The 20331-nt window shown below is 34.7% G+C and overlaps 1 protein-coding gene across 6 annotated transcripts in view; it reads right to left on the bottom strand.

Annotated features, from left to right (window-relative positions):
- Positions 1–4021: 4021 nt before the first annotated feature.
- NAP1L1 (nucleosome assembly protein 1 like 1) overlaps positions 4022–20331 on the bottom strand; it is a 32051-nt gene continuing 15741 nt past the window's right edge. For 2 of the 6 annotated variants that reach the window (XM_057741565.1, XM_057741566.1), the window contains 13 exons: positions 19684–19786; positions 13072–13213; positions 12511–12591; positions 11665–11793; positions 10343–10414; positions 9354–9493; positions 8770–8915; positions 8659–8678; positions 7250–7372; positions 6476–6505; positions 5919–5969; positions 4852–4923; positions 4022–4155 (listed from right to left, as the gene is read on the bottom strand). In XM_057741565.1, the coding sequence (XP_057597548.1) occupies positions 4888–4923; positions 5919–5969; positions 6476–6505; positions 7250–7372; positions 8659–8678; positions 8770–8915; positions 9354–9493; positions 10343–10414; positions 11665–11793; positions 12511–12591; positions 13072–13213; positions 19684–19786 (1073 nt within the window). In that variant the 3' untranslated portion in view covers positions 4022–4155; positions 4852–4887. Of the gene's footprint in view, positions 4156–4851; positions 4924–5918; positions 5970–6146; positions 6243–6282; positions 6506–7249; positions 7373–8658; positions 8679–8769; positions 8916–9353; positions 9494–10342; positions 10415–11664; positions 11794–12510; positions 12592–13071; positions 13214–19683; positions 19787–20331 lie in introns of those variants that run through there. The other 4 variants (XM_057741568.1, XM_057741567.1, XM_057741569.1 and 1 more) reach the window with 4 other exon arrangements.

Below are 20331 nucleotides of genomic sequence, written 5' to 3'. Positions count from 1 at the left end.
GGCGTTCCCCTAAACCTTCCCTTCACCTCAACTGCTCTCTGCTCAGAGGCTCCATCCCTCACCACACAAATTCCTCCTCATACGTGAACCCCTAGCTAAAAGCTCTCACAAGATTTGAGTATTCTGGCAGAAACGGTTACCACTCCATGAAAGTTTCCGAGCCACAACTGCCTGACTTCATCATGAATGAAAAGGTGATAAGTATCAACACCACTCACTCTTGAAATGAGATCTGTCCACTTCCGGCACTTGCATTTTTCAACACTTATCCCCAGTTCCTTCTTTTTAAAATTTAAAACACATTAAGACCTAGCCTTTCTGACAACCCGACAAGACGGCAGAAGCGGACCTCGACCCGCCGCTGGACACGCCCTGCGAGCGGCTGACGCAGCTTTGCGGCGCCCGAGGCCCTGGCGGTGGCCGCAGCCGCGCGGCCTGCGGAGGAAGCAACGCTCGGCTGCTGCAACGCTCGGCTGCTACAACGCTCGGCTGCTACAGCGCCTGCGCTAGGCCAGGTAGGCGGCACCGCCCGAGGAGGAGCCCACGGTGGTAACAAGGAACCTGCGCAACGTGATCGTCCTGCCCAAGATGATGGGCAACATGGTGGGCGTCTGCGAGGCAAGGCCTTCGACCCGGGCGGAAATCAAGCCTGGGATGATCAGTCACTAGCTAGGCGCGTTCTCAATCACCTAACAGCCAGCCTGGGAAGGACAGCCGGCTCGACTCGGGGCCACCCACCCCTGCCGCTTCACCCCCTCAAGCAGCCTGCCGGCCAATGAAGACACAGGCTTCTCTAACAAAAACAAAAAACAAACACCTGCACAGATGGAGAACTAAAAAGTACTGCTTTTAGCGAACACATCCCCTGGAGTTCCAAAACAATAAAACTCAAAATAAGAGATCTACAAGGGCTATAAACTCTTATTTTTCAATATGAAAATTAAGCAATTTAACTTATTTCCTGCTGGCAATTTATTTCTAAATTGTTATTCTCCATTTTTCAATTACTTTACACTTAGTCAATACCTCAATTTTTTAAAAAACTGAAAAACTTAAAGTACAGTATAATGTCAAAGGGAAGAAAAACAAGATACAGTGTATATTATTTTTGAAAATATAATTAACTGAATACATCAATTTGTTCTCTAATAAACATTTATCCTTAAATAAAGTAATTCCACACTCCAACAAAGATGTTCCCATTTCTCTTAAGTCAGTAAGCAATCCTTACTTAGTTCAAAAACTTGGCCTTTTCTCCAAGTTATAGTTTCTAGCATCTGGATTTTTAAACCAGTATACAAAATCACCACTATATATCTATAATTTAATCTGTTAATTTCACCATTATCATTTACATTTAGTTTTCAGCTATTAGAGACTTAGTACTTTAAGTAGCAAATTACCTAAATCATAAACATATTTTCAAAACAAAATCCAGTTCACAATTATCAAGTATATATACAGTGCAGAAGATTAAAAACTACATCAGCATATGATTTCTCTTTCCTAAGGTTCCTATAAAGAACGTATGCTTCTTCTAAACTATCCATTAATTCTGTACATTTAAAATAACATTTGGCTTGATTTAAATAGTCAAAAATATAAAGGCTAAAATTTTTATAAGATTAACTCATAAAAAAAGGACTAAACCAAAGCCCTAAAACCAAGCATTCAAAGAATATGTGAATATTAAAGTTTAATATTTCTGTATGGTACAATGAGGCTTTCACAATGATTCAAAATTTTATTTTTATTTTCAATATTGGGAATGGCCTAGAATTCAGATAAACCACAAATTCATGCTGTCTTACAAGCAGCAGTAATATAAACAGTTAATTTAGTTATCGTCAGGACTTTATCATAAACCAATCAATAACCATTAACCTGTTCATAGAATTAATTAAAATGTTTCTATCAAAGCTAATGTGTCCTTTTAAGGTTTATATGTTGTTATTAAATGTGTTAAAAAGGAAAGAGGTAGAATCCCATTTTTTAAAGTACTACTCTGTAAACCAATTCCACACAATTAAGACATTTTTATGATACAACTACTAATACAGCTTCAGTGAACTAAATAACCTTCAGAGATCCATGTTAAACTAAAAACCAATCAATTTATGGGACTGCTGTTCTCTGCTTATAACTATATTTAAATAAAAAGAAAGAAAAAATTTAAGTATTACTTTACAGGTGATCATATGGGATTTTACCATTTCTACAGAGAAATGAGAGAATTTCTTGGTAGTCACTGCCTGGTCTACAGAAAACTATAAACTGAAAATGTAAAGACAAAATCTGAAGGGCCTCAAAAACATCTGTAGTTGACTCCGAGTATAATATGCAGAAACATGGAATTCCTTCTTTTCTAGTCTTCCAATAACAAACTCCATTTAGCAAGGCTTGGTAGGTACACTCTTAAAAAATTACACATTTTATAGGCCATCATGGCCTGAGCACACAATAGCCTACTCAAAACATCTCTACTCTTCGCTCTTAAAAAAAAAAAAAGTATACATACTCATTCTTTTTTAAAAACCACCCAAAATACCACCAGTACATTTTATAAAATTAAATGCAAATTTTATTAAGGATTTCAAATTACATATGTCAAATTTCTAGAATGGAATAGAACCATTTTGAAACTGGAGAGATGGCATAGATGAACAATGATATCCCTTGAAGCTCCAACTTTATTAAAAAAAAAAAATTCCTCTGCAAACCATGTTCCCCCTTAATACAAGACAAATAGTGTCTACCTCTTCACTTTGGCAACAGCTATTTTCTAAAAGAATGGGGGGGGAAAAAGTGACTTTGCTACTTCAAGTTCATTAAAAATGGGATTCTATCTTTAGATTAAAAAAATTTTAAGTTCAGAAAAAGCTGTGTTCAGATGAGCTATGGGTACAAAACAAAAACAAAAAATAAAACACACAGACTGTCTAATCAAAACAACCAAAATCACTTTGAAAATGAGGAAAAACAGGTGTTTTCATGGCATTTTTTTTTTCCCTTCAAGCTACTGCAATTGGTTAAGGATTTCCAGTAGTTACTTAAAATCTCAGAAGAATGGATAGTACTATACAAATAACAATGTGTTTACATTCCAAGACTTTAATACTAAAGTTTTAAAACAGAAGCTCTATCCCCTCTAAAAATGAACCTAACATAATTTTATTAAGAGCAAGAATTCTAGGGCTTCCTATAATTACAACCCAATTAGTCCATCCTCACTGTCAAAGCTTTAAAAGTTCATCCTCAAAGTAACAGTAATTAGCCTGAGGTATTTTAAATGTGGCTCTACAGTCTCTAATTTAATGGCATTTCCCCCCTCTAGAAATGGTCTTATTTCTACTCTAGTCCCATGATGTCTGCAGTATTTACTATAATATGGTCCTAATTAAAACAGCTGAAAAAACATCCTTGGACCTTTTGAAGCAGCTGCTCATCCATCCACTTCTATTAAAACAGGAGCCACACAAGATCTGCAAGTGCTGCCTGCCTGACCAGACCCAGAATAAAGGTACTTTAACCTTGTTTTCCAGTTTAACTATCAAACCTTGGTATAAATAAAATGCTGAATATCACATACTTATGGTACAAACAGGTCCAAACTTTTGAGCTTTTAATGAGACAGAAACATTTCATAAAATTTAACTTAATATGCCTTAACACATCTGTGAGGTAGTTAAGTAAACAGTACTACCCATTTTAATACATAGTGAAACAAAAGGTGTGGGAAAGTGAGTGACATACTCATACTTGAAGCAATAAGATTGGAATTAACTATAGAGGCTTGGGGCTTCTGTCTAGTTCTGACCAAAGGAAATGAAATTTACCCTTTTAATCTTTCTACTCAAAACATTAAATCATTTAAGATTTTGTAATACTTTCTTATTAGTAGATATAGTACCTGTTCCAAAGTTGGCACCCTTTTCTTCAATAATATGGTAAACTGGGTATATGATTTAAGCTAGGCCTCTGCTTCTACCTGAATTAGTACAAAATTAAGACATTATCTTTGGAGAACTAAAATTATATTTGACATTTTTATTTTAGGCTGCAAAAACAAAAACGAGCAAACAAACAACAAAAAACTTGAAATAGGCTTGTCAAATGATGTAAATTCATCCTTTCCAGGGAAGCAGAAGGTAGACCCTACCACAAAGAAAAGATGCTTAGTTAATGGAGGTTAAGTTTTAAAAGTACAGTTAAAATAAAAATAATGAGGCTTAACTTCTGAAAATACTAGGCTTTATTCACCTCCCTGTGGTAACCAATAACCATACTATGAGTTAATAAGATTTCTTTATAGTAACTATGTCACCTGAAATACAAAAATCCATTAACAACCTAAGTGATCAGGTGCAGTCTTACTGGAAATTCTTAACCATATACTTGTCTTGACAAGTTTTGTTTTTTAAATGATGAATTGTCTTAGTACAATTCACTGTATTTCTCCAACAAAGTAATGAAAGGCACAGCGCTAGTGCAAGCAAACTTAAACCCCCTCAACTACCAGCTGAAAAAATAGTTTGGTTCTTCAGGAAAAAATTAGCAAGACAAAAAATCTGGTTCATTTCACAGTTCTGCTCATTTTCATAGCTGTAATCTAATAGTTACATGATAAAAATACTCCAAGAAGAACCAAACTATGTAGCAATGAACGAACATGCGTGAGAGAATTTGTGCATTCAATGTATCTGGCAGAAAAACTAGTTAAAATGCTAAGTAGAACAAATCTGGTCTTTAAAATATCAGTTCCTTTCCTTTAAAAAAAAAACTTCTGAGTCTACCAAGAAAATACAAAAACATAAGGCTGTAAGTAAATAATAGTTGTGTTTAGGCTATTACAGTGCAGGTTATCCTCAAGGCAACATACATCCTGCTTCACTGCTGCTTGCACTCTGCTGGGTTTTGATCCTTCTGTTAAAGGAAAACAACAAGTCAATCTATCTTTTTCTTCAGTTAATTTTTCAGTAATAGTTAACTATCTTAATTATCACATTATCTCACTGTTTTGTCAAATTTTTTGCCAAATTTTAAAAAATGATATAGTAATGATGGCAAGTTATTTATTCAAATATTACCAAGTCACAAAAATGCTAAAATAAAGCCCCGATTTTATGTTGTAGAATAAACTCCATAAAGTGGAACACATTAAGCTACAATCTTAAAATAGCCGAGCAATTTATGTTAAGTCATATTACCAATTATTTTTGCCTTTTAATAGATCAGCTATTCAAAAACACTAATTCCATTCATATCTAGCTGTTAAGACCAATTCACACCTGTTAGAGTATTTGATTTTTTTTAACTACCCTCTCTTACCTGCTCACTAGGTTAAAGTATCTTCCGGATGTTTTACAGCATAAGCAAATCAATGAATACATTAAAGAGAAAGTTTCAAACGAATTCTGATAACATACTAAGCATTTGTGGGAGATATAGTCCTTTACTAACCCTGATATGACAAATTCCCAGGAATAAGAAACTGGGATTCTCAGACATGGAGAAAAAAGGTGGCTGGGAGAACCTAAAAGTATTGCTCCCCTATTCCTGTGCACTCCTGCTTTCGGATGAGTTAAAAACTGACCTATGTTTATAAGCTTTCCTTTGGGGAGAAATCAACCTAAAGAACACAAACAGTAAGTAATTTTAAATGCTTCTAAAAAACATTAAAAAAGTCCAAGATAATGTGCCATTAAAATAGAATCCTAGCGCTATTTAATCTGAAACTACAAAAAATTAAGGTCAGAACCAAAAATAAAAGTTTCTTAGGAAAGGTGCGCTGAAATTACATGCACTGTTGAAACGCCAGTGAGGAGAGACTTATTAAAGACAAAAATAAACTTCATATTCAGAAACACTAACTCATTTAACCTACCTTAAATGTAACAGAAAGCGCTAACTTTGCTCACCTTTGGGTCATAGTCTGGATCATTTTCCTCATCTCCTTCTTCTTCCCCTTCCTATATTAAAGTTCAAAATGCATCCATGAAGTAGGTACATAGTAGGAAGAAATGGCTCATAATGTAGGGAGAATCTAATACAAGTTACTCTATAAGTCAACAGATTTTCATGATTACAGTTTGGTGACAATGCAATTTAATTTGAAAGCTTCTAAATGAAAAATTTCCCAACACAACTTGAGACATCCAGACAGGTTTTATTGAAAAGATTTACTGCAGCCAACGTTGAAAAAGTTTACTGCAGCTTTTGACTTCTTCAAAGAGCTGATAACCCTGCAGCAGAACAGAATTATTTGAAATAAAAAAAATGTTCTGAGTTTTGCAATTTATTTATTGAAACCTCATACATACATTGTTTGGCTGTAGAATTCTAAAATCATATTTTTTTCCAAAAACGTTTTTATCCCATATCACAGAGTAATGATTTATAGCAAAGGAATACATTAAGTCACTCAATTTGCTTCTCAATGTGTTAAACAATTATTTGCTCATTTGGTAAACATTACCTCATCCGCTTCTTCACCTTCTTCATCATACTAAAAAGGGAAAAAAGGATGACATTTGAATGATGCTAACAAACATTTGAAAGTAGCATTTAGTTAATATCCACCATTATATCCACTAATATCTAAAGAGAGGAAAAAATACATTCCCTACAGTGACTGATTATAAGTTAAAACAAGGAACATAGCTTCAGGAATCACCCAGCTCAGTGCCATTATCTAACCCTGACACTTTAAAAAAATTAAAATAACATAGTAAAATCAAGGATGAAATACGATCAGATGACTGTAAATATTACCTGCCTGTACAAACTGGAACTAAGGCCTATTTGTATGCCATTTAACAAGAAAGATATCCAAAATATTTGACAGCAGTCTAATTCTACCTTAATCGTAACTTAATACTCCTTTGGATAAAAATTCCATGCTTCCTAATGAAGATTTTTATCAGCACTAAAAAATGTACAAGGTTTGTTTGGTCAAAGACATGTAATGGATGTACAACACTAAACCAACACAGTAAAGTTTTACCATCTCAGAGAAAGTAGCCTTCCTAACAGCAAGAAAATAAAAGCTACAACAAATGAACCCAAAGATCCTAAGAGGACCTATTTAAAACAATTCAAGGACGTTATCTATAGGATCTAAGTAATCAGCCTAATTTTGAATTACTCTGTCTTCCTTTTTAACAACTGCATCTATTCATGAAAGCTCTCACCAATTTCGACTGTCACACCCTCACCAAATGCTTTCCCTGCAGGATTCAGATGCACTCACATCATCGTCGTCGTCTTCAATAGCTTCTCCAGTAAAGTACAACACTGATCTTGGGATGATACGCTCACGTAAAAAGTGACCAATTTCAAAGTCCGCAGCAAGGATAGCTTCAGCATCATCATCCTGTTAAAGAAAAATAAAAGCACAAAATTTAATAACTTATTTAATTCAGCATATGTGAGACTGTTGGATTAAATCATATGCAGAAACTATCAACTTCACTTTTAAACTTTCAAAATTAGCTTACATGTGTATGATCAAATAGTCATCTGCATATATTGTAGGTTTAAGGTTTTTAATAAAAGAAAATAAGTTAGCAGACCAGTGTACATACTGGTTATTGCTTAGTTTTCTCTAGCTTAAAAGTTACAAAAGCAACTTTGCTAAATGACTGCAACTTTCTTTTTAAAAAATTAATTATTGAAAACACCAACTGGAATAATAGTAAAAAAAAGAATCTCAGGCTTTTCTAAATAACATTGTGTATGGCACATAATATAAGACCAGAAAGGATCACTTCACGCTACCTAAAAGACAGTACCTCAGCAGCCGTGTAATGCCAAATGAGATGTTGTCCTACTTGATAAAGATTAAGTCAATCTAAGATTTCTACTTAAGGGCAAAGTACAGCATAGAAGTGCTGCTGACATTCAAAATTAAAATTATTCCGTGATACTAAAGTTCTATGAAACTAAAATTCTAGTTCTGTGCTACTAAACAATGAGTAAATATTATGTGAATTCCTGAATGTTTATTTTGATTCATCAACATAATCCACTCTAATAACAACAATAATAAAACACCAAAGGATTGGGGGTACAGACTTTGAAGTAAAGAATTCTAATCACAGGCAGAGGTGTTCTGTCCATAACTACTCAAGACTGTTTTGTTACCATCAGTATTTAGTAACAGACTTTAGCCAAATTCAAAACATACCATCCTGCCTGTACAGATTTCTTTAAAGCTGTTCCTCATTCCAGGCTGTATGCAAAGGCACATGTCATAGTTTTCGGCTATATGACCACATATATAAACCAAATTTCCACTGGAATAATAACCACAGAAAGGACTCTAACTAGAACGTGGTTAGTGTTTAGTAAATACTATAAATGACTTAATACATCCTACCTTCAGTAAGGAAGAAAACTATAGTCTTGAAAACTTTAATCCCTCACAGTAGTTATTTGCAAGTCTCAAAAGAAAAGAAAATCTTCAGCCTTTTACCATTTCTCAGTAGAAGCACCAAAAGCATTTTAAATGGACTAATTTTTCAGATGTGTAAAGGTCTTCCTCTATGCATTGCAAGCCTTAGAACAAAATACTAGTGGCAACTACCCCACTTCCCACATTTAAGGACTAGTCCTTTAATTTCATATATAGTAAACAATTCAACAAATAATTTAGCTTACCAGATCTCCACTCTCAGGAACTGCAAAATTGAGAAAAGAATTAAAATGAATAAAAAGTAAACAAACTTATAATAAAACAACCATAAATACCCAAAGTAAAGCACTATTTACCTTCAGGAGGGGCAAAAAAATTAAAGAAAGAGTCATTAGAAACTGTTTTGGTCACAGTACGAACTGTCCCACGTCCCTTGTGTTTCTGCTTCTTCTTAATGGTTTTCAAAGTGACATTCTTCCCTTTTTTCCAATCTATCTGGCACCTTCCAAAATAAAGGGGAAAGATTGTCTATCACAATTAACACATTACTTTCAATTGCTACGAAAGCTGAGATTTTACTAATTAAATGTTCTATTTAATTTCAGAGTTTAGAGGGGAAATTTGTGCTGCTTTTTGTAGCAGTACAAAGAGAAAATTTTTATTTCTAAACAAATTTTCTCAAAAACTATATTTACAATTACCACAACTCGCAATATAATACATTTAAATGTGCACTCCTTTGGAAAAATATCTGTAATAGTTTACGGAAAATTCTAGGAAAATGGATAAGCCCTTCTCAGAAAACATTTTACTGAAATATTTGGAGATAAATATGCATGTATGTACCAAGCAGGCACACCAGAAAATACCAAATATCACAAATCATAAGTAAAACAAAAACAGATGTACCATTCTATTACAGTAGCAAAATTAAACTCACCCTGTACAACCCATAATCTCTGGTCCATCAAAAGAAAAGGGATCAGAATCATCTGGTTCTGACCTCATCCTATATGTCTTTGTCAACACTTCATTTGTGAAATATTCATTGGGTTCAAAGTGAAATTCTAAGACAAAACTCTTCAAAAAAAAAAAAAAAAAAAAAAGCATAAAAAGTAATTAAACTCCTGCATGATAAATTTCAATTGTTTCAATAAATAAAGCTTAATCTATGATTTTTATAAAACATATAAAATCTTAAGTGACAAAGTCCTACGCTGGGAAAGGGTCAGATGAATCCCAAATTATCTTAAAAGTAAAATGTGGCATAAAACAAACTGAATAAAACTGAGTTCAGCTAACATTACTATTTAGTAACATGTTTATGATATAGGTTAGGTACAGCTGAATAAACTGACCAACTGCCCCCAACCCTCCCTCCATCTCCACAGAGAGGACTTTAAATCTTAGACTAGAACTTGGCTTGACAGAGAAAAAGCCCAAACTTATCACATGTAACATAAGAATCTATAGCCTATAGAACCTTTCCCCATGCTTTGCATAATACTGATGGTTTTGGGGAGAAGCTGTTGGCTGATCTTTCATAATGGGGGAAGTGGGAGCCCTCTAACATTTTCTCTTTTCTTTTAATTCCCAGACATGTCTTTTAATAGAATAAGCATTTTCTTATTCATGCTCCTTTGCTATTATTTTTAATACATTTTTAATCTAGGATCAAAAATTGACTATATTTCAAAAATAGTTTAAATTCTGAGGGAGGAAAAGGAATAAATACTGCTATCACAACTATCAACGTCCAAACATTTATTTCCTACCAACAATTAAGTATCAGTTTTAATTTCTTCTCACTCTCATGTCTAACCCTTCCTTTAGGGTTAGACACATCTAACCCTTTCTTTAGGAAGTTCCATTTATCTACTTGTAAACATCTAATGCAACAAAACTGAAAATATTTCAAAATTCTTTTACCATAGGCTGACCAGCATCTGAGAACTTCACTTTAATATCTTTCAAGTGCTTCAGAATAGGTTCATCATGTTCCTTCAAATTAAAAAAAAAATATTAAAATGAGTATGTAAATGGCATTTTAAGACTAGTGTTCTGTTATCGGACAATAAGCACTTAACTGACAGACATTTTACTGTTAAAGTTTATGTACAATTATGAACCGTAAGACTTATTCTCCAGGTTATGCCTTATAATGAAGCTATTTTACTTAGTTCTACCTTCTATTGCCATTGGCTGAAGAAAAGGTGACTAAATAGAGAACCACATCATTATATAGACTGAATGGGCTGAAAAGTTGAAAACCAAAAATCTAAATAACGCATGTTTGCTTTAAAAACATTTCCCAGTTAGGACTTCCCTGGTGGTCCAGTGGCTAAGACTCCACTCTTGCACCACAGGAGGCACAGGTTCAAATACTGTTGTGGGAACTAAAGATCCTGTGTGCTGCGTGGTGCTGCCAAAAAATTTTTTAATTAAAAAAAAAAAAAAAAGTTTCCTGATCATTAATTGCCACCTTTTCCAGCTGCTTCTTGTTCCTTTCCTACTTTGTTAAAAAGTAGAAATCCAATAAGCATAGTTTTGAGACAGCTTCTTTTTCTTGACATTAACTTCCAACAATCACAATACAAGGTAACAAGTACTACAATGCAGATGACAGTGCCTCAAGAAACAATTCAGAATAGGAGAGGCAAAGTTTCCCAGGGAAGGTGACATCTGTGTTGGTTTCCCAGGGAAAACAACAATTTTTAAAATAGGTAAATATTTTAACAGTATTCTTTTAAAATGCAAATGTCCCTTGGAACAGTTATTTCAGACCGAAAAGGTCTCTGGGATAAGACAATCCAAACTCCCCCACCCTACCTCCATACTCCGCATCTAAACACAGAAGGCATGGGGATATATGAGAAAGCATCAAAGAGTGAGACGAGCAATTACCATAGGGACTGTTTCATTACCTAATTTTTGTAAATGAATTATATTTGATTACATTAATCAAAGCTACAATTTTCTTTCTACCAATAACAGCTCTTTTAAAAGAAAGGAATCATGGGAATTCCCTTGCAGTCCAGTGGTTGGACTTTGCGATCTCACTACTGAGGGCCCAGGTTCAATTCCTGATCAGAGAACTAAGATCCCACAAGCCACACTACACGGCCGCCCTCCAAAAAAGGGAAAGCAATCATTCTATAAAAGTCAACAATAAAGAGACTACTCATCACAGCCATTTAAATTTCAAAGGTTTACCCTTTGAGGTGAACTGGTGTTTTCACAAATAAAATTACCTGAACCATATCACTGAGCAAGTCAACATTCTTAAAAACAGTCAACCAAAATTCAGGAATTCCCTTGGGGTCTTCTTTCTCTTCATCCTTTTTCTCATCTTCAACCTTGGCCTTTTCTTTTAGCTCCTCCTTAATAAAAGACAGCATTCATTACTGGATACCTAGATTTGACATCTTGATAAACTTTTTTTACATCCCCTTAACTTACATGCAGTGGCAGAGAATCCAACAAAAACTCAATGACTAATTTTAACATTTAGCCCAACAAGTTCTAGTCTAATTGTGTAAACACTGCTGTTACCCATACCAAACCTTACCTCCATAAATATTTCTACCATACCCTACCAAAAAGAAAGCCACTAGGGCCATGAGCTATAGGAAAAATTTTAGCTTCTTGGAAAAAGAAAAATAACAAAACTTGAGCATAGCAAAGAGGAAAAGCAAGAAATGTGAACCCTGTTCACTGCCTCACCCATCGGTGTTATTAATCAAAGTACATTCCTCTTAATTACCAACGTTAAAATATCAACGCTGGAGAAACAGGGTCATGTAACAGAGCACCGGATTTGCATCACAACTCTGGCATCTATGAGTTGTAGGCAGGTCACTTAGAAGCCTCCATTTCCACTTGAAAAATGGGAACAATCCTTTTGTATGTCATCATGAAATTCAAAGGAAAAGTCTGTATGAATCTATAAACTTTAAAATGCTATAAAAATGCAAGAAAAAGGTGAATTTGGGTATAGATGGAGCCTGGCTAACAGTGGCTCATCTGCATTCACTATCCATCTCACAATAAAGAAAATTATTTCCAAGGTATAAAAGCACACTAAAGTTAATACCAACCGAAATTTCATCTTCCTCATCTGGTTTCCATTCACATTCTTCTTCTGTAGGTTCATAAATGGCATTAATGATCTCAAATCGCTAAAATGATAAAAACAAAAAAACCCATAAACCAAAAAACTTGCATTAAAAACACTGGCATCCAAGCTAAAAATTAGATGTTTCTCATTAAGAACACTTATAGATTTAATTAATTCATATAACTTGAATTGCTATTACTGATAGTTCTCCCAAATACCTCTAATAACCATTTTGCTGAAAATTTTAACAAAAATTTGTTTATATTTCCAGAGCTTTACTATCTTCTTGAATTTTAGATAAACAGAGTATTAGAAAGCATTACCTTATCAGCAGAAATAGAGACACATGTGTAGAGAACAAACATATGGACACCAAGTGGGGAGGGGCGGGGGTTGGGATGGGATGAATTGGGAGATTGGGATTGCCATATACACATAACTATTAAGAAAAAAAATCAAACTGTACACTTTAAATATATGCAGTTTATTTTATGTCAACTGTATCTCAATAAAAGTTCTAAAAAAAAAAAGAAAGCATTACCTTATCAAATAGAGGCTGATAGAGAACAGCATACTTTCTTTCCAGATCATGAACTTCCTCATAGAACTTGGCTTCTATCTGTGCACATTTAACTTGAAGGTTTTTGAGAGCATTCACGCGTCTTTTAACTACCCTAGGCAAGCTGAAAGGTTAGAAAGCACCAGTTATATAGCATCACCGTAAAGCACAAGCCACACTTCTTTCATCATGCTGAAATTGAAGCACAAAAGTTAGTGAATGATAGCTTTCCTTTGAAGCAAAAGGTACGTTCAAAGTAATTAAAATACGAGAGAGGTAAATACACAGACCTCTTGACCATAAAACATTTCAAAAGAGGAAATTTAATCAGGTACAGTAAAATTGATAAGAATGTAAATCGTACCACCAACCCTAAATCTCTCCCTGTAATCAAGTTCAGCACTGGGCTTGTTAGCGCTGGCATCTCAGGTGTAAAATGCAGTCTATCTTATAAAGTTAAAAAGTCACAGACTAACCATCCTAACAATGATAACCTGAATTATTTTTAAAAATGTATACAACTGAGGAAATTCCCTGGCCATCCAGTGGACTCCATGCTTCCAATACAGGGAGGGGCATGGGGTCCGATCCCTGGTCAGGGAACTAAAATTCCACAAGCTGTGCGGCACAGCCAAAATAAGCAAATAGATAAAAATAAAATATGTACAGCTGACACTTTGACACAAGTTTGAACTGCATGGGTCCATTTATATGCTGATATTTTTCAACAGTAAATACTAAGAGTGCTACAGTCTGTGGTTGGTCAAATCCATGGATGTGGAGGAATTGAAGATACAGAGGGCCGACTACTGATTAAGTCCTGTTATTCAAGGGTCAACTACATATCTCACCTGCATCAATTATTATTATGGGAAAGGAGATGAGCACATGCATTTTTGGAAAAAGAATGGTATCCTATACCGTTATTTTCTTTTCAGTCTCAGTATTTAATTTGGAATTTGAAATTATATTAAGTATATAATATTTAATGAAGAGGGGATACAGATTTTTAAAATAACAGCTTTCCTGAGATAAAATTCATATACAATTCACTATGGGGCATAGATTTTTTTTTAAAGGTTATACATAACCTCGAAAAATGATTTTAAACTTATGAATCCCTCTACCACCCCAAAAATGTTCACACTCAAAAGTTCCGTAAGTTCAGGGAATCTATACAACAGATCCAAACAAAATCCAGGTTAGAATTTCCTGCCACAGACAGACTGTTGTGGTCAAATTCTCTTACTCAACCACTTCAGTTAAGGTAATCAGATGTAAAAACAAACAAAAAACAAAAGCAAAACCCTGAAGTATCAACTTTTATTTCTTACAATTAAAAGTAGAATGTTCTGTCAAGGTTGTGAAATACCTTGGTCAGCTACCCTCCCCACATCTCATCTCAAAAAAAAGAAAAAAAAACAAATCAACCCTGGAAACTTTAGAACCAAGAAGGAAACAACTATTACACACACACACACACACACACCATGAGCAATGAACAACTTCTGAGTAAGACTGAAGGTTGTCTTTAACTGGTACAGACACAGTGAGCTGCAACTGGGAAGGCAGGGATGGGGGTGGGGGGAGGGGTGGTGGTGGTGGTGGTGGTGGTGGTGGTGGTGGTGGTGGTGGTGGTAGTGGTGACCAGAGTGCTTAGCAGTGAGGAAAAGCTGGAAGAAAGCTCTTGCCAGGAAAGCTTTTAAGTTCTACACATGCCTTCAACACTCACTGCCTGTCCCCTTCACCCTTACAGAGCCCAGTGCCACTGCTCCTAGGATAACATGAAGAGTTGATGAAAGCTGGACTGGCTCAGAGCCCATAAGCACTCACTCTTCCACCCCTTCCAACCCAGGAACAATGGATGACAACCAGAGGAGACCGCCTTTTCCCAGAGCAGCTAAGAATACTGCCTGGAATTGTCAGCCAACTCTGAGCCTGAGGTGACTGGAGCTCTCCTTAGGCTCATCCAGTCCCCTTTCTCTATCTTTCTCCATGAAGCTGTCACAAACCAAAGTCTAATCTTTATTCCACCCTCAATACTCATCACTAGAGTAACTGATATGGCCCAGTGTGCTGGAGCTATAAGGCTAAAATAACTAGACACCTGAAGAGTACTAAGAAAGAATGACATATTTAGCAAATGAAGCATTATTAGAGAGACTAAGGATTTAAACAAGAATGTAAATATATTTAAAGAGATGAAGAAAGACAGGTACAACTATGAAACAAGACCAAGAAATCTAAAACAAGGTGCAAATATTAAGTATGAAAAATACAGTAACTAAAATAGCCAATGAATAGCATAAACAAGACACGTTCAACTGGAGAAAAAAATCCATGAGGTTTAAAAGCTCTCCAGAAAGGCAGCAGGAAAGACAGAAAAGCTATGAGATATGGAGACACAGATGACAAATGTTAACAATAGTTGAAAAAGAGGAGGTGGGTAACTGAAGAAATGAGGATAAAAAATTTTTCAGAGTTACAGACATATGAAAATCCTTACTTGAACCACTAGACATGTCAATGAGATTTATGACTATCAAAGACAAAAGAAAATTCTAAAGGTGCTCAATGAAAAAAGCAAATCACCTACAAAGGAAAAGGAATCAGAGTGATATCAGGCTTCAAAGAGAACACTGTATACAAGAAAAAAATGAAGTGAATTTTTAAGATATTTAAGAACTTTGAACTTAAAATTTTCAGATACGAAGGCAAAATAAAAATTGCATAAGGTATATGAGGCTTTAGAAAGTATGCCACAGATACTCATTACATTCATGAAAAATAATCTTCAGAAAGTAAAGAAACAAAAATCCAGGAGATGCTATATAACATATGGGTGAATCAAAAATATCTTGGTAAATTTTACTGTTGCCTTGAAGGAAAAAAAGAGGCCTAGAGAAAGTAACATACTGGTAAATTTAAGAGTAAATAAACTTAGGTATCAGGTTATTAGCCACTTCACCATAATAACAAAAACCAGAATGCATTAACTTTAAAACCAGCAGAAGGCTTGATGTATTCAATGGTAAACAAAAAAGAAGAAAAAAGTACCATAAATTAAATAATAAGAGAACAGCAAGTAACTCCAAAAACAATACCACTTCTAAGAAATGTAGATAAGTTGAAATTACTAATAAAGAAAACAATCATACTAGAGTAAGATACAAGGATGGAAAAAGACATGCCAGATAAATAAAAACCATAACAAAGCTGGAGCAGCTATCTTAGTATCAGACAAAACAAAACCTATGACACTATCCACACCTGACAGAATTACAGGAAGACAGATAAATTAAGTGAAGATTTTTTACCATCCATTCCAGAAACTGTTAGATCAAGCAGTCAGTCACTAAGCAGAAATAAAAAGAATCTGAACAATACAACTAATATGCCTAAGCTATTGATTTCGGCATATAGATCTTCAGACTTAACACTCACATAACATTTATAAAAAGTCTTATGGCCATAAAAGATACAGATTAATTTTTTTAACTAAATGAACTAAGCATGCAATTAAGAAACTGGAAAGGGAAGAGAGCAAACCCAAGTAAGGAAATGACATTAAAGCCAGGAAAAAAACAAACAAAACACACACACAAACAATAACAAAAAAATATGCAAATGGAAAATCAAAGGCTGTCTTAAAACATTAAGATTGAGACAACTGGCAAAACTAATGAAGATACAAAATATAGAATATGAAAAGGAAAAATCAGTTTTTAAAAAAATATGAATCATACAGTAATCAATTTTGAAACCTAGATAAAAGGCATACATTTTTAGAAGAATATAAAACTCCACAACTGGCACAAGAGAAACTGAAGAGGTCAGTTAGCACATTAAAAAAAAAAAAAAAAGAGGATAAATTCCCCAGGATCTCTAGTTCCCAAATCCAAATCCCAAAGGCCAATTTTTTTTTTTTTTTTGCTGTGCATGGGCTTTCTTTAGCTGCAGTGAGCAGGGGCTACTCTTCGTTGTGGTGTGTGGGCTCCTCATTGTCGTGGCTTCTCTTGCTGCGGAGCACAGGCTCTAGGCGCGTGGGCTTCAGTAGTTGCAGCACATGGGCTCAATACTTGGGGCGCACAGGCTTAGTTGCTCTGCGGCATGTGGGATCCTCCTGGAGCAGGGACTGAACCCACGTCCCTGGCACTGGCAGGTGGATTCTTAACCACTGCGCCACCTAGGAAGCCTGGCCAAGTCAATTTTTAAAAGAGTTCTACCAACCGTTCAAGGAATTCTTATCTTATACACCTTGTTCCAGAAAACAGAAAATAAAGTAAAAGCAACCCTGTTCATTTCTAGGCAATTAAATCTTTTGACTCTAAAACCAGGGGATAGAATTACCACCTTCTGAAAGTTTTTTGATTGTACACACACACACACACAAAAGCTCTTTTTACTAATGATTAGGACCCTAAATAAAATATTAACTACCCAACTCATATTTCCAAAAATATATATTTAACTAATAGATTCAAAAAAAGTCAAAAGACCATATGAATTGATAAAGGAAAAACAAAAGGCCATAAAAAAAATCACAAATAGACACCAAATTAATGAAGAGATTGTATTTCATTCCTGGTTAAGATTAGAAATAAGACAAGGGCGCCCATTTTTAATGCTAATGTTTAACATAGCATTGAAAAGTCCTGGCCAATGTTATAAAGAAAGAAAAATAAACATGCAGTGTAGTGTAATGTGGAAGATTAGAGTTAAAACTGCTATTATTTGCAGATAAGATCCTTCGGGCCATGGGAGAAATAACAGGACAAATTACTGTACAGTAATAGTAGCAAAGTTTCTGGCCACAAGATCAACTTTAAATAAATAATCAATAGCACTTCTTTATCAAGAATAGCCAATCAGAAAATAGAATAAAAAATACTATTCACAACAGCAACACAAATAGAGGAATTAACCAAGAAGAAAACTTTGTAATAAAAGATACAGAATATGATCTGAATAAATACAAGGATATGGATGAGACAATTTAATACTAAGAAGATACTGGAATTCCTATGAAAATTTTAGTTCTTTTTTGTTTATTATTTTAAGGAATTTTTTTGGTTTGTTTAAGAGAACCTTAATAAACTTACTCTCAACCATACATGGTATAAAGCACTACAGATGGTAAGATATGTTCCACGGTGGGTGAGGGGTGGTAGAAGAAGGCAACTCACCCTGCCAGATATTAAGACATACTATAAAGCCATAGTAATGAAGTGGGACAATGACAAAAGAACAGGCAAAAAACCAATGAGTGCTGCTCAGAGACAAACAAAGGTGTTTATAAGAATCTGATATGTAATAAAGGTGGTAACACAAATAAGTAGGAAGAATGGACTGTTCAGTGAAGTGTTATAAAACCTAGCTCACCAAAAAAGAAAGGAAAAAAAGGAACTGGATGCCTACTTAATATGAAATACAAAGGTGACCTCTAGAGGGATTAAAGACCTAAAGGTAAAAGGTAAAATTAGGCAATAGGAAATGTAGGAGCAAGGAAAGACTTATCTTCAAAAGAATCTTCAAAAGAATAAGCCACAGGTAAAAAAATTTAACAAACATAAAAATTAAGGATTTGTTTAATGGAGGACACCATGGACAAAATTAACAGAAATGACCTAATAGATTACTTACAAACTCTAACACTGACAAGGGATTAAAACCTAGACTATGTAAGAACTCCTACAAAGCAAGAAAAAGACAGTAAACCCCCAAATGTGAATGGACAAAAAGGTACAAATAAGCAATCTAAAAGGCTCATTCATAATCGTTATTTAAGAAGCCCAACTCATTAGAAATCAGAAAACACAAATAAAACAAAATAAGCCTGCACTGCTTAGATTGGTAAAAACAGAAAAACTATAAAGCTGAATGATGCCAATTGCTGGCAAGGATACAAGGATGAAGCAACCTTCACATACTGGATATAGTCATTGCAGAAAGCACCTGGTAGTACTGAAGGCCTGCATATCCCATAAGTAACAATTCCACTGGTAAGTACATATTGCAAAGAAATTCCTACACTGCTCCTTAAGAAGACATGCACAAGGATAACCATCACAATGGAATTTGTGTTGATGAAGCTTGGAGACAAACTAGATGTCCATCAAAGAAAAAGCATATAATAAAACACAGTGGACACACATCACGGAGAACCACGAAGCATTTAGAAGCCAATAACTAATGACTAGAGATATATATGTGGATAGATCTTAAAATCATAAAGTTGTGTAAAAAAAAATTATAAGCAGAATAAGATATCTGGGCTATTATTAATGATTTATATCACCAATGAAATAAATAAGAAATCTGTATTTCTTCTAATTTTGTGCATTTCTAACAAACCTCAGAAATGATTTAAGATCGGTATCCTTCCTATGGAGATGAACCAAAATAAACTTTAAAAGACCAACTCTAAATCGGTACTCAACAAAATTTTAAACTCCCAATAATCCTATACTGGATACTAATGAACATTAGCTTTCCACTGTGACATACATAAGTCCCTGATGGCCTTAAAAATATACACCTGCAATGTTGATTATAGAAAGATAAATAAAGACTATGAAAAAGAAGAACTTGTACCTTTCAATGTATCCTGTTGGTGTTTCTACCAGACCATCAAGTCTTTCTTGAAGGGCTGCAAGAATCTGAGGATTTTGCATCATCTGAACAGTCAGCTGACGCGCTTTAAAAAAAAAAGGGCATCGAAAGGATTTTATGAAAATATATTATGCTATTTTAATAGGACAATCCAAACATGAAGCTTTCCTGACTAGCCCATAAAATGCTGGTATGAGATGAGCAGCAAGCTAAAGAAAATTCACTCCAGGAAAACCCAGTGTACAGGAAAGTTCAGATTCCTAAAGATGCCTAATGCACACCATTTCTCAAGGCCATTGCCACAACTACTATGAACGTTATCCTTTCTTCTCCTACTATTATGTATTTTACCCACCTTGTGTTTTGGGAAGTTCAAAGATTCATCCAGATGCCTATCTATGATCCTTGATAACCCTTTGAAATCAGACAACACAAACAAGAAAACTGCAAACATAGTGACAGTTTCAAGCTTGGGAGAAAGACAGTCAAATGAATGACCTGAATGTTTCTTTGATGCTTGTATAATGTGTTTGTATCTGAACAAAGTTAACAGTTGATACAGTCAAAGGTTGTAACTAAAGCCAAACAAAATTTGGTTATTAATGGCATCTAAAAATTATACTCAATCCC

This window comes from Hippopotamus amphibius, chromosome 7, assembly GCF_030028045.1.
Source record: "Hippopotamus amphibius kiboko isolate mHipAmp2 chromosome 7, mHipAmp2.hap2, whole genome shotgun sequence".
Lineage (NCBI taxonomy): Eukaryota > Metazoa > Chordata > Mammalia > Artiodactyla > Hippopotamidae > Hippopotamus > Hippopotamus amphibius.
The sequence above is the reverse complement of the archived record's forward strand: the minus strand, read 5'-3'. Positions and strand labels throughout refer to the sequence as shown.